General features: G+C 37.1%; 1 protein-coding gene across 1 annotated transcript in view; it reads right to left on the reverse strand.

Annotated features, from left to right (window-relative positions):
• The window catches only part of LOC143227980 (uncharacterized), a 50,982-nt gene extending 35,058 nt beyond the window's left edge, over positions 1-15,924 (reverse strand). Inside the window, exon 1 of the mRNA XM_076459331.1 lies at positions 15,353-15,924. Coding sequence (XP_076315446.1) covers positions 15,353-15,710 — 358 coding nt within the window. The 5' untranslated portion in view covers positions 15,711-15,924. The remainder of the gene's footprint in view (positions 1-15,352) is intronic.
• Between the last annotated feature and the right edge of the window lie 291 nt (positions 15,925-16,215).

Here is a 16,215-nt window from a genome sequence, read left to right on the forward strand (position 1 = left end):
CACAGTCCAGGTTATAAAATAACCACATCAAATACTCAGTCAGGTTATAAAATAGCCACATCAAATACTCAGTCCAGGTTATAAAATAGCCACATCAAATACACAGTCCAGGTTATAAAATAGCCACATCAAATACACAGTCCAGGTTATAAAATAGCTACATCAAATACACAGCCCAGGTTATAAAATAACCACATCAAATACACAGTCAGGTTATAAAATAACCACATCAAATACTCAGTCCAGGTTATAAAATAGCCACATGAAATACACAGTCCAGGTTATGAAATAGCCACATGAAATACACAGTCCAGGTTATAAAATAGCCACATGAAATACACAGTCCAGGTTATAAAATAACCACATCAAATAGAAGTCCAGGTTATAAAATAACCACATCAAATAGAAGTCTAGGTTATAAAATAGCCACATAAAATACTCAGTCCAGGTTATAAAATAACCACATTACGTACTCAGTCTTGATTATAAAATAACCACATTATGTACTGAGCCGAGGTTATAAAATAACCACACCAAATAGACAGTGCATATTATAAAAAACCACATCACATACTTAATCTAGGTTATAAAGTAACCACATCAAATAGAAGTCCAGATTATAAAATAGCCACATCAAGTACACGGTCCAGGTTATAAAATAACCACATCAAATACACAGTCTGTGTTATAAAATAACCACATTACGTACTCAGTCCAGGTTATAAAATAACCATATCAAATACTCAGTTCAGGTTATAAAATAGCCACGTCAAATACACAGTCCAGGTTATAAAAAACCACATCAAATAGAAGTCCAGGATATAAAATAACCATATCAAATACTCAGTCAGGGTTATAAAATACCCACATAAAATACACAATCCAGGTTATAAAATAACCACATCAAATACACAGTCCAGGTTATAAAATAGCTACATCAAATACACAGTCCAGGTTATAAAATAACTACATCAAATACTCAGTCCAGGTTATAAAATAGCCACATGAAATACACAGTCCAGGTTATAAAATAACCACATCAAATAGAAGTCCAGGTTATAAAATAGCCACATCAAATACACAGTCCAGGTTATAAAATAGCTACATCAAATACACAGTCAGGTTATAAAATAACCACATCAAATACACAGTCCAGGTTATAATATAGCTAGATCAAATACACAGTCCAGGTTATAAAATAACCACATCAAATAGAAGTCCAGGTTATAAAATAACCATATCAAATACTCAGTCAGGGTTATAAAATAACCACATCAAATACACAGTCCAGGTTATAAAATAGCCACATCAAATACACAGTCCAGGTTATAAAATAGCTACATCAAATACACAGTCCAGATTATGAAATAGCTACATCAAATACACAGTCCAGGTTATAAAATAACCACATCAAATACTCAGTCCAGGTTATAAAATAGCCACATCAAATAGACAGTCAGGTTATAAAATAACCACATCAAATACTCAGTCCAGGTTATAAAATAGCCACATCAAATACACAGTCCAGGTTATAAAATAACCACATCAAATACACAGTCAGGTTATAAAATAACCACATCAAATACTCAGTCCAGGTTATAAAATAGCCACATCAAATACACAGTCCAGGTTATAAAATAACCACATCAAATACACTGTCCAGGTTATAAAATAGCCACATCAAATACACAGTCCAGGTTATAAAATAACCACATCAAATACACAGTCCAGGTTATAAAATAGCTACATCAAATACACAGTCCAGGTTATAAAATAACCACATCAAATACTCAGTCAGGTTATAAAATAACCACATCAAATACTCAGTCCAGGTTATAAAATAGCCACATCAAATACACAGTCCAGGTTATAAAATAGCCACATCAAATACACAGTCCAGGTTATAAAATAGCTACATCAAATACACAGTCCAGGTTATAAAATAACCACATCAAATACACAGTCAGGTTATAAAATAACCACATCAAATAGAAGTCCAGGTTATAAAATAACCACATCAAATAGAAGTCTAGGTTATAAAATAGCCACATCAAATACACAGTTCAGGTTATAAAATAACCACATCAAATACACAGTCCAGGTTATGAAATAGCTACATCAAATACACAGTCCAGGTTATAAAATAACCACATCAAATACTCAGTCCAGGTTATAAAATAGCTACATCAAATACACAGTCCAGGTTATAAAAGAACCATATCAAATACTCAGTCCAGGTTATAAAATAACCACATCAAATACTCAGCCCAGGTTATAAAATAGCCACATGAAATACACAGTCCAGATTATAAAATAGCCACATGAAATACACAGTCCAGGTTATAAAATAACCACATCAAATAGAAGTCCAGGTTATAAAATAGCCACATGAAATACACAGTCCAGGTTATAAAATAACCACATCAAATAGAAGTCCAGGTTATAAAATAATCACATCAAATACACAGTCCAGGTTATAAAATAACCATATCAAATACTCAGTCCAGGTTATAAAATAACCACATGAAATACACAGTCCAGGTTATGAAATAGCTACATCAAATACACAGTCCAGGTTATAAAATGACCACATCAAATACTCAGTCCAGGTTATAAAATAGCCACATCAAATAGACAGTCCAGGTTATAAAATAACCACATCAAATAGAAGTCCAGGTTATAAAATAACCACATCAAATACACAGTCTAGGTTATAAAATAACCACATCAAATACACAGTCAGGTTATAAAATAACCACATCAAATACACAGTCAGGTTATAAAATAACCACATCAAATACACAGTCTATGTTATAAAATAACCACATTACGTACTCAGTCCAGGTTATAAAATAACCACATTACGTACTCAGTCTTGATTATAAAATAACCACATTATATACTGAGCCGAGGTTATAAAATAACCACACCAAATAGACAGTGCATATTATAAGAAACCACATCACATACTTAATCTAGGTTATAAAGTAACCACATCACATTCTCAATCCACGTTATAAGATAACCATATTACGTTCACAGTCTATGTTAAAAATAACCACATGACATACTCAATTCATCTATGAGCGAGGGATAGATACGGAATGATAATTCTATCTGTAAACAAGTTTTTAAAAATTGAAGTTCCACTTTCGTTGTTTATTTATCACTTTAAAAAGTGAAAAATTACCTAATTTTGCAAAACTCTTGCGAAAAATAAAAATGACGTAGACATGCTAATTTCAAACGTTGTTATTTTCAAATCAAGACCAAGAAACCTCAAACAGTCGTTTTGTATGTTTGTGCTGAAGACAAGCTGTTACCTTCGTAGCGCGAGTTTGGGTCTGTAAATAAGTGATTTAGTAAACAGGTCTACAAACATTTCTGTCTTTTGTTTGTCATGCGACTGTGTGACGAAAAGCATCTAGATTTTGTGTTCTGGTGTGATTTTCTTGCTAGTTTAAAAAAAAAAATTGTTTAGCATTTTGTCTGATACATTTCCCTCAAAGCTAACTTAGAAGTAAGAGGCTACAAGGGGCCCGGCATGGCCTAGCGCGTTAAGGCGTGCACTTCGTAATCTGAGGGTCGCGGGTTCGCGCCCGACTCGCGCCAAACATGCTCGCCCTCCCAGCCGTGGGGGCGTTATAATGTGACGGTCAATCCCACTATTCGTTGGTAAAAGAGTAGCCCAAATGTTGGCGGTGGGTGGTGATGACTAGCTGCCTTCCCTCTAGTCTTACACTACTAAATTGGGGACGGCTAGCACAGATAGCCCTCGAGTAGCTTTGTGCGAAATTCCAAAAACAAACAAACAAACAGAGGCTACAAGAAAGACAGCCAGTCCACACCTTTACTGTCAAATCTTCGGTTACTCTTTAACCAATAAAACGTAGAACTGAACCTCACATTATATAACACCCTCACTGCTGATAAAGCGAACATTCTCAGTGACGAGACTCAAATTAACAGTATGCATTTTGTAAGTCCGCGGCCCTAACCATCAGGCACCGAATCTTTACCTCGTGTTTGGTTGGGTTTGAATGAAGAATACATGCAATTTTTTAAAACGTGTTTTAACACCAGCTTGACCCAGCGTGACCATGTGTTTAAGGCGCTCAACTTATAATTTGAGACGGTCGAGGGTTCGAATCCCCGTCACACCAAACATGCTCGCCATTTCAGCCGTGGAGGCGTTATAATGTGACGGTAAATCGCACCATTCGTTGGTAAAAGAGTATGCCAAGAGTTGGCGATGGGTGGTGATGATTAGCTGCCTTCCCTCTAGTTTTACACTGCTAAATTAGGGACGGCTAGCGCAGCTAGCCCTAGTGTAGTTTTTCGCGAAATTCAAACAAAAAAACAAACAAACACACAAAAGATTGTATTGGATACAGTTTTTGTTATATTGTGCTAAAATATAAATACCAAATACGGTTAAGTTCTAGCACAACTTTAAATATAATTATCGTACGTCTAGAAATTCAGTCCTGGTTCCAGACTCTTCCAGATAAAGCAATTTTATCTTGAAGAAAAGAAATAAGACTTCACCCGACTGAGTTGGCCCTCTATTGAAAAGTTCATGCTAATATAGTAAGTTAACACGCACGTGCACACTGGAAGACCAATATTACGCAGACATATTACCCGTGATCGATAAGAATAACAAAGAAAAACTTCTCTTGTTCATGGTAAGACTGCAACATTAAGTTAAACGCTTTTCAGGTTCACAAATTATTCGTAGAGTTGGGTTTCTTGTTCATCCGTATCTTAAGTAAAAAAAGAAAAAAATCTCTTCCGGCTCGTAAAACGTTGACAGTAAATGAAACGAAACGATCGTAAATTACTTAACAGGTTTAGAATGAAAAGGAGAAAACCCTTAAGTTAGCTGTTGGTGATGGAACGTGCCATGTCTGCAGCACGTGCGAGTTATTCTTTTCCATTTCGATAGACATTGACACTTGTTTGTTAGATGAAATTTTCACTTTTTGCCCACCTCAGGAACCATGAGTTGTTAATCACAGTTTGAGATGTAGGTGACGTAGCCAATTGATTGTTCAGCTTAAGTTGTAGGCTACAAATTAGGAGTGCTGTATTTTGTCCTCAGCGTCCGTTAATCTTATACGAATTTTTTTTTTCCTGTTTAAAGATAAAATATCTGGTAAAAGTCCGTGGTTTTGTACAAATTGTTTTGTCCTTAATGCAGATGAGTGTATGTTGGGTCAACGACTCCAACCTTAGCTACCAGAAACAAGACGCATGCGCACAAAATCCTTTTTAATAATTCTGGAACTTACAATTACTTAAGTTTGTTTGCTTGTTTGTTTTTTTGAATTTCGCACAAAGCTACAAGAGGGCTATCTGTGATAGCCGTCCCTAATTTAGTAGTGTAAAACTAGAGGGAAGGCAGCTAGTCATCACCACCCACCGCCAGCTCTTGGGCTACTCTTTTACCAACGAATAGTGGGATTGAGCGTTACATTATAACGCCCCCACGGCTAGAAGAGCGAGCACATTTGGCGCGACGGGGATACGAACCCGCGACCTTCAGATTACGAGTCGCACGCCTTAACACGCTTGGCCATGCCGGGCCCATTTCTTAAGTAAAGATCGTAGCGAAAAACCGATCAATGAACACTTCAGAATAATAAAACTCAGTGTGTGTTATATTACAGTCATGCGTACGTTTCGATAGTTACGATGTATGCGGTACAATAAAATAGAAAACACGTGGTAAGGAATGACTATTTTATGATATGTTTTAATCATGGGTACCTTTCAACCAATAGGAAGCGCGTGGCAGAGGGTGAATTTATGGGATATGTTCCGTGTTTACCTTTCAACAAACAGAGAACACGTGGTAAAGAGTGACTCTGTGTATTATGTCATAATCACAGGTATGATTTCATATCCAGGAAATATGTAGTATCAAATGTTCATTATATGTTATGTCATAAGATCATGGGGACATCTCCATAAACGAGGTACGGGATGTCTTGTTTATTATACATACATGGAGAGTATGTGGTGCAATATGTGATAGATATTTGGTCATGAGCATGTTTCTTTGTCTAGAGAACGTTTTGTTTGTTTTATTTTTGAATTTCGCGCAAAGCTACACGAGGGCTATCTGCGCTAGCCGTCCCTAATTTAGCAGTGTAAGGATAGAGGAAAGGCAGCTAGTCACCATCACCCACCGCCAACTCTTGGGCTACTCTTTTACCAACGAATATTGGGATTGAGCGTCACATTATAACACCCCACGGCTGAAAGGACGAGTGCGACGGGGATTCAAACCTGCGACCCTCAGATTACAAGTCTAACGCCCCTTAACCCACCTGGCCATGCCAGGTCATCTAGAGAATACAGGATACTCCTGTATGATAGATATATAGTCACAAGTATGTTTCTATATAGAAGTTCCTATTTCTGGAGATTCAGAATACAAAAGCCACTTTCTGAAGAGGCTGGAACACGTGATGGTGAGTTTCTGCCAAGCTTTAATGGATCTTTAAATATTCGCGTAATGGAGCTGGTACCAAACGAGTGTTCATACAGATAAACACACAAAGATTTATACTTAGTCAAACAGAGGATGTTCTTTGAAGCACCTGTCAGTATACCTGACCTAGTTTAAGACAAGTGGATATATGTTTTGTTTTAATTTTTTTGCCAGTATATTCTTTATGTTACGTTGGTTATTTATGAAATCGCCCGCTGCCGCTTTCCTTTAGAGTAGCTCCCCAGTGGCGGTGGTATCTCTAAAAACCGAGTTTCGATACCTGAAGTGGTCAGAGCACAGACAGCTCATTGTGAAGTTTTGTGCATAATAACAAACAAATACACATTATTTAAAATGTAAACCAACTATCTGCGCTAATCGTTCCTAATTTAGCAGTGGCAGATTGGAGGAAAACCAACTAGTCAACAGCATCCACCGCCAACTCTTGGGCTACTCTTTTACCAACAAATAATGGGATTGGCCGTAATATTGCGAAACAGTCTCGATTAAAGTGGGAGTTTGTCCAGTGACTGGGATTCGAACCTACGACCTGCAGAATGACAGACATCCATAGAAGAAGGAGTCTAAAATACGTTAAGTTCAAAACATAAGCAGTATTTCTGTTTTGTGTATCGTATTTAGTAACACAGTTATTCCAAATTTCATTTTACGTTAGAATGCTAAAGGGTACAAAATAATGCAATTCATAAATTTAAAGACTGAGGTTAATTTAATCAGACAAGATATACAATCGTCAAAATTGAGGTTAATTTCATCAGACAAGATATATAAATGTCAAAATTCAGGTTAATTTCATGAGACAATATATACAATCGTCAAAATTGAGGTTAATTTCATCAGACAAGATATATAAACGTCAAAATTAAGGTTAATTTCATCAGACAAGATATACAATCGTCAAAATTGAGGTTAATTTCATCAGACAAGATATATAAACGTAAAGGTTGAGGTTCGTTTTATCAGACAAGATATATAAACGTCAAAATTAAGGTTAATTTCATCAGACAAGATATACAATCGTCAAAATTGAGGTTAATTTCATCAGACAAGATACATAAACGTAAAGGTTGAGGTTCGTTTCATCAGACAAGATACATAAACGTAAAGATTGAGGTTCGTTTCATCAGACAAGACATATAAACGTAAAGATTGAGGTTCATTTCATCAGACAAAACATATAAACGTAAAGATTGAGGCTCATTTCATCAGACAAGATATATAAACGTAAAGGTTGAGTTTTGTTTCATCAGACAAGACATATACACGTAAAGGTTGAGGTTCGTTTCATCAGACAAGATACATAAACGTAAAGGTTGAGGTTCGTTTCATCAGACAAGACATATAAACGTAAAGATTAAGGTTCACTTCATCAGACAAAACATATAAACGTAAAGATTGAGTTTTGTTTCATTAGACAAGACATACACACGTAAAGGTTGAGGTTCGTTTCATCAGACAAGATACATAAACGTAAAGGTTGATGTTCGTTTCATCAGACAAGATATGTCAGGATTTTTATTATTTTGCTATTAACTTCAAACATCCGAAAATTCTCAATGTAACGAACGATGTAATTTTGTGAAAACTATATATTAATGCAATAGTTTTGTTTCATAAGCACAAAACTACACAATGGGCTATCTGTGCTTTCCCACCCGCATGTATTGAACCCCTAAACTTACCGCTGAACGACCGTGGAGATACAGTAGTTGTTTCTAGTTTAAATACAAACAGAATGAGCTATCTCTGTTGTACCCATCACGGGTATCAAAAACCGATCCTTAGCTTTAGAAATCTCCAAATTTACCGCTTGGTGTCAGACTACAATTGTCTAGTAACAGTTTCAAGTAGTCTCTATTACTGTAAGTCCGCGTAAACTACAGTCAAAACAAAATTGTATTATTATTAATTTTTTCTCTTATCTCTTAGTTTTTTCTGGTTATACGTTTAATCGCCCCCTACAAAAAAACAACAACTTATAATTAAATGTTTTAATATTAAAATGTTTTATACTGACTAACACACCTTATTTTGCAGTGGTGCGTTTTGTCTCACTCTGTGTATTGTGTGTTTTTTATGAGGTGGTAGTGGAAATCCTAACATAAGTGATATAAAGAATCACTATCATAAAATTCTGCGAAGTTTTCCTAAATTCTAAATCTCGATTTCTCACCATTTCTTTCCTCCAATTTCATTCACTTTTCCTTTCTTTTATAGTAAACTCTCTGCTAACATTTGACCAACGCATATTTTTCTACCACCGCTAGAGTATTGTGCTTTAAACAGCGACAGCGGGCGCTTTGCCAAAAATAAGTTACCCTGGCAACAAAATCGTCTGCTTGTTCTTTACTTTCGTTCTGACTCCAAACTGCAAGTCTTTAGTTTTAGTAAAATCCAGTGCTCTATTATTCCTGAATCTCTCGTCAAAGTTACTGAAGCCTCGTTTTGTTGTGTTAAAAAAAAATGAATCTTAAAATCTGTTCGAGCGATAGTTTAGCTCTTCGTTAAAAAATCAAAGCTACACTTGATAAAACTAATAACGTAAATATTCATGGCGCCGTCGCTGTCACGGCGTTTTTGCATTTAATTTGTTCCACGTCACGTGGCTGGTGTCAAGTGCACGTGCTCAACCTTTCTGCTTATTAAAACGGTAAAGAAAAAAATAATTCTGTGAAGACTGGTCCACTGGAATAATACCGTTACTTGCATCGGTGTAACCCTTGAAAACGGATAGCTTTTTATTAAATAATGAACATTAAATAGCTTGTAATTAATGTATATATATATATAGAACTGAATAGAAAGTTTCAAAATTTTAGTAAAATCCCTTCGTTCGTTTTCTTTCTCTCTTTCTTAGAAGTCCACGATAGAACTAAAACATAAATTCTCGTTGGGAACTTGCATCGACTTGTCTTTTCATCACTTTTGTATTTACTGATTAGAAAATAGTACATATACACAATAATTGAAACAATACAAAGGCCAAATAAACGTAAACGACCAGAGCACAAGCGAAGATGGCGACGATTGTTACCAGTCGTGTGCTCGACTCAACAAAAATATAAAAGGCGTCTTACAATTGGTTGTAGACATTCTGTAGCATGGCAACCAAAAATGAACGAAAGAGCCTTAAGACTGCGGTATGGTATATGAGGTATGAAACTGGTATGATCTGTGAAATTTAAAACTACGGTACGGTTTTCTATGTGATATTAGATTGTCGTATGGTTTATGAGACCTGAGACAGCAGTGTGGTCTACGACAATGTTTCTTAAGCCTTTTTGGCCACATACATATTTTCTTCTCTATAGATGCAACAGCAGTGTGATGTAAGAGACTGTGGTATCATTTATGAGACTCGAGAGTGCGCTGTGGTCTATGAGAGTTAAAACTGTGGTATGGCCTATGAGAGTTGGGACAGTAATATGGTCTAAGAGACCTCAGAAACTATGGTACGATATACAAAACTTGCGACTTGAGAGACTGTGGGATGGTCTATGAAACTTAAAGCTACAGTATGATTTTCTATGAGATTTGAGAGTAATTTCCCTGAAAGGGGGTCAAAGGCCATCTGGAGAAGTTGGCTGTTTTAACCACTACACAATATTGTGTTCCCTATCAATCAGTGGGCACTAAGGTAGCGTCACATAAGGGACATTTAGCGTTACAATTTGTACTGTTGTGACGTCAGTAAAATGTGTGAATGCCATGAATCATGAGAAGAATTATTCATTCTGTAGGCCGCAACACAGCACGGCATACAAAACCAAGAAATGAAAATATTTACCACTTCAATTATTGTTTTGTTTACTTTCGAAGCAGAACACTTTCAGGAACCCTACACAAGTACATCTGGTGTAGTTTTTGAAGTTTCAGAGACTGTGTATGGTCTATGAAACTTGAGACTGTGGTACAGCTTATGAGAATTGAGACTTAGGTGTGGTCTATGAAACCTGAGAGAATATGTATATTCTATGAGACTTGAGACTGTGGTATGATCCATGAGATTTGGGACTGCGGTATGGTCTGTGAGAGTTGGGACAGTATTATGGCCTATGAAGAAAAACAAATATAACTTAATTGTGAATAATAGTAACAATAATAACAAGAATATATTAGAATAAATACCTATTTATACTTTTCATGGTTAAATAAGGTTCCTGGGAAATCTGCAATTAGTTAGTCCTAAAATTGGAGGAACTGAAGTAGGCAGACAGATGATATAGTTAGTCCTAAAATTGGAGGAACTAAAGTAGGCAGACAGATGATATAGTTAGTACTAAAATTGGAGGAACTGAAGTAGGCAGACAGATGATATAAGTTACTTAAAGGAAGAGGAAGGCAGCTGTTGAGCATACGACAACTACATCTCTTGATGACGAGAAACCCACTTGAAATAAAAATGTATCTCAGAACGTATCTTCAGGTTAATATGAATTTGTTTTGTTTTGTTTTGAATTAGGCACAAAGCTACACAATGGACTATCTGTGCTCTGCCCACCACGAGTATGGAAACCCGGTTTTTAGTGTGTAAGTCCGCAGACATACCACCGTGCCACTGGGGGGGGGGGCTGTTAAGATGAACTAGGAAGGTCGAAACATTGTTCTTTCCTTAATAATACTCGTACCAGCCGTTCTGAGAGACAACTACATCAAACGTTGGATCTCATCTTTACTGTAACTTACATTGGATCTCAACCTTACTGTACCTTACGTTGGATCTCAACCTTACTGTACCTTACGTTGGATCTCATCTTTACTGTAACTTACATTGGATCTCAACCTTACTGTACCTTACGTTGGCTATCATCCATACTACAGCTAACACTGGACCTCATCCATACTACAGCTAACACTGGACCTCATCCATACTACAGCTAACACTGGACCTCATCCATACTACAGCTAACGTTGGACCTCATCCATACTACAGCTAACGTTGGATTACATCCATACTACAGCTAACGTTGGATTACATCCATACTACAGCTAACACTGGACCTCATCCATACTACAGCTAACGTTGGATTACATCCATACTACAGCTAACACTGGACCTCATCCATACTACAGCTAACGTTGGATTACATCCATACTACAGCTAACACTGGACCTCATCCATACTACAGCTAACACTGGACCTCATCCATACTACAGCTAACGTTGGACCTCATCCATACTACAGCTAACGTTGGATTACATCCATACTACAGCTAACACTGGACCTCATCCATACTACAGCTAACGTTGGATTACATCCATACTACAGCTAACACTGGACCTCATCCATACTACAGCTAACACTGGACCTCATCCATACTACAGCTAACACTGGACCTCATCCATACTACAGCTAACACTGGACCTCATCCATACTACAGCTAACACTGGACCTCATCCATACTACAGCTAACGTTGGATTACATCCATACTACAGCTAACGTTGGATTACATCCATACTACAGCTAACGTTGGATTACATCCATACTACAGCTAACACTGGACCTCATCCATACTACAGCTAACACTGGACCTCATCCATACTACAGCTAACACTGGATTACATCCTCACTGAACGTTTCAAAAGGTGGTTTACGCCATTGATTTAAGAACGTTTCCAAGTTGACTATTCATTAAACTCATAACCACTTCTAAATGTCAACAGATCACGACAGAAACGTTTCGTGAGTTTTGAAAACAGAGATAAAATATTTTGTATTTAATATCGTCAGAATCAGTGGTGTATTTAGACAGGGGCTAGAGGGGCTCAGCCCCAGGGCCCATGATCTTAACAGAAGCCCATTGATAATTTTATTCTATGTAAAATTACATGGGATGTGAGGTCAATAAAAATATTAGCCCCTCAGCCCACACAACCTTAAATAAGCAACTGATCAGAAATGAGGGCCTAGTACATCATTGAGTTAGCAACCAAACTGCGCAACTGGAACGTCCTTGTCCTAGTTTTTGTTTATTTGTGTAAAATGAAGATACGGTTCGGCACATTAGTACTGATTTCGATGCAAAATGTTCCCAGAAAGAGACACTCGTGTAATAGACGCCATCCCTTGATTAATCACTTGTGGTCTTGAGGTGTTTTGATCATGCTTTTGTTGGTGTTTTAAGGCAAAACTGCATACAAAATTGGCTATCTGCGTTTTGTCCACCGTGGGAAATCGAACTTCAGATTTTAGCATTGTAAGTTCGTAAATTTATCGTTGGCCCCTATGGGTACATTTTGATAATAAAATTCACTTTTTATCGTATTATTTCATAGTACCTTATAAAAAAAACGTATCAAGGTTTAAACATAAAGTAGAGAGAAGGATCAATACTGGGGACCATTTATTAATTCAGGAAAAATATAATTTTCGTAAATGTAAAGTTAACACACCAGAAGTAATTTTAAATCTAGTCTCAAGAAATTACACGACAATAAACGATCAGGTGGATAATTCTGCCCTTTAATACAGTCCTTAATGTCGACATAGGTGTGCAATCGATGGAATTATGACAAACACAGCTGATTTTACCACGACGCCTCGTGCAAGGAATCTCGGTTTCCAGGCACAGATACATGCGCAGCATATCTGTATACAGAGGTGTTTCACCGCAACATGACAATCAATAATATAGACTAACTCCCACAGACAAGCAAGTCCATAGAAATACCGTGAAAAAGCTTACAGACTGTGTAACAGCTACGATTTTATTTGTGTATTTTTTAAACCTAAACGTGAATAAATACGTGAATTCGACCGTTTCCCTAAGAAATGAGATACAGACGAAGAGGTCAAGGGTTGAATATCAAATCAAGACCAAAACAAAAGAAACCTTTTGAAATATTAGGCTTGCTCTTTCAAATAAATAACTGTACAAAATTATCCAAAAAAATGAATAGACAGACGTGCTGTTAGACTTATGTATTTCTCAGGGTCAATTTTCTTACGGTTCCGTTTTACAAACAGTTACATAACGTCTTACAAAAACTCGGATGATTTTTGTTTACGTGGTGAAAACTAGACGTAAGGTTAGATACGTGATCAAAACTGAACACAAGATTAGAGAGGTGCCCAAAACTAGACATAAGGCTAGTTGGATAACTAAAACTAAACACAAGATTGGATAGATGATCAAAGTAGACTCAAAGTTAGATAGGTGACCGGAACACAACTCAAGGCTGGATAAATGACTAAACTAGAATCTAGATTAGACAGATGACAAAACCTAAACGCAAGGTTGGATAGATGATCAAACCAGACTTAACTTTAGAAAGGTGACCAAAACTAGACTTTAAGTTTGATTAGGTGACCAAAACTAGACTCAAGGCTAGATAGGTGACCAAAACTAGACTCAAGGCTAGACAGATGACCAAAACTAAACACAAGGTTGGATAGATGATCAAACCAGACTCAAGGCTAGATAGATGACTAAAACTAAACACAAGGTTGGATAGATGATCAAACTAGACTCAAGGTTGGATAGATGACTAAAACTAAACACAAGGTTGGATAGATGATCAAACTAGACTCAAAGTTGGATAGATGACCAAAACTAAACACAAGGTTGGATAGATGATCAACTAGACTCAAGGTTGGATAGATGACCAAAACTAAACACAAGGTTAGATAGGTGACCAAAACTATACTCAAGGCTAGATAGATGGCCAAAACTAGACACAAGGTTGGATAGATGATCAAACTAGATACAAAGCTAGACAGGTGATCAGAACAAGACTCGAGATTAGATAGATGATCAAGATTAAACTCGAGGTTAGATAGGTGACCAAAACTATACTCAAGGCTAGATAGATGGCCAAAACTAGACACAAGGTTATGGGTGACCAAAATTAGATAAAAGGTTAGGTAGTAACTACTTTCACAGATTACAATTCTTACTGAAATCGGTAAAACACTTACTAAGACTTACAGAAAAGAAAGATTTCCAGTAAAACTATTTCCTGAAGAGTGAGTGACCTTTGAAGTCATGAAACCGGTAGAAGAAATTAATAAAAGAAGAAACGTATGATATTCCAGTGTTTTCTTATGTGTGTTTGTACGATAGTATTGATATATCAACTTCATAACGTAAGTAGCACAGCAGTATGCCCACAGGTTTATAAAGCTAGAAACTGGGTTTCGATACCCGTGGTGGGCAGCGCACAGATAGCCCTTTGTATTTAGTAACGAACGACAGCACTTAAAGTGAGAAACATATTTTCTCGACTACTGGAAATTAGAACAGATCTATGTGTATGTTTTCTTATAGCAAAACCACAGCGTGCTATCTGCTGAGTCCATCGAGGGGAATGGAACTCTTGATTTTATCGTTGTAAATCCATAGACATACCGCTGTACTAGCGAGGGGCTGAACAGATCTATCTAGCTTGGCTTGATATATATAAAAAACATTTGTATAAATGATTAATAAATCTGAGTTTTAGTACGTGAAGTTCCCAACCTTAATTCTGCATATTTTAGTAAATATAGATTGAGGTAAAAAGTCGATTGCCTCGAAACGTGTGTAATCTTATTTCGTATATCACTAACCTTCTCGGTAGATGCACATCGTATTTTCATAAAGATAGTACTAACTATGTAATACATATGTTGGTAGAGGGCGTATTTAGGTTTCTACTTAATACGCTGGAAATATAAATAAATTCTTTACTTTTTATTTGGTTGTCTACATTTATTGTTCATCATTGGAATAACTTCTTTGAAGTTAATTACTCTTTGTGGGTGCCATCTTTCAAATCGTTGGTGTTGTAAGTTATCTAGGACTATCTGCATGTTAATATTTAATATGGTGACCAAAGAGCAGTCCACTTACCGTACTGTTCATGGTAGATGTCATCATTACGACTCAGGGGACAAGAGCCGTTCGTTTCTTCGGTGGCCGATTCTTCTGTAGCCATGACCACCACAGTCGTGGGTGGTCTTGCCTTCATGAATGATGACTCCATCCACATCACCCGCTGCGCCAGGGGAGACTGCTGGCTTTGGTGTTTGAACTGGTTTCCATCAGTGAGATGATGTTGTACATCATCTACCTCAGGTTTTCGAATTTCTATTGTATTCGTTGAGTCAGGAATACAACTATTGCAGTAAGTACTCTGTGTGGGGGGCAAACTGCCCTGCTGAATATCAACCTCCTGCATACTCTGGAACCAGCTGTGAAATTCCTGCATGAAAGAACGGGACAATTCACTTGGTTCTTTTGGTATCCACTCGCCTTCTCCATTCAATGTGCTCTTCTGTACGGGTTCACCTTCTTCTGAGACTGCAAATGTACTTTCTACTCTGCCCGCCGTGGATATCCCGTTTATTTTTCTTTCGGTTTGGAAGGTGGAGTGGAAGTGAACAGTTTCTTTGTTGGCGGATTCTATTCGGTGGATAGGATGTAACGAAGGTCACTTCCAAAAGGGAACTCTTCTTCAGGTGAGCTTTGACGGTGCGAGTATTCTTCATATGACGTTCCTACAGCTGGACTATTTGTACTACTGGCGGATGTACCACTCCTTACAGAATAGTTGTAGAAATGTGGTGAGCCACTCTGGAAAGATGAGTCTTTTTGGAGTGAGCTGCTCAATTGACGTTCTGGAGAGCTATCGTAGGCTACTTTCGGGTATTGCAGAGGTGAGCCGGTCTTACCGAAGTCGTAAGAAGATGAACCTGTTTCATATGAACCATTAT

The sequence above is a fragment of the Tachypleus tridentatus genome, chromosome 10 (genome assembly GCF_004210375.1).
Source record: "Tachypleus tridentatus isolate NWPU-2018 chromosome 10, ASM421037v1, whole genome shotgun sequence".
Taxonomy (NCBI): Eukaryota; Metazoa; Arthropoda; class Merostomata; order Xiphosura; family Limulidae; genus Tachypleus; species Tachypleus tridentatus.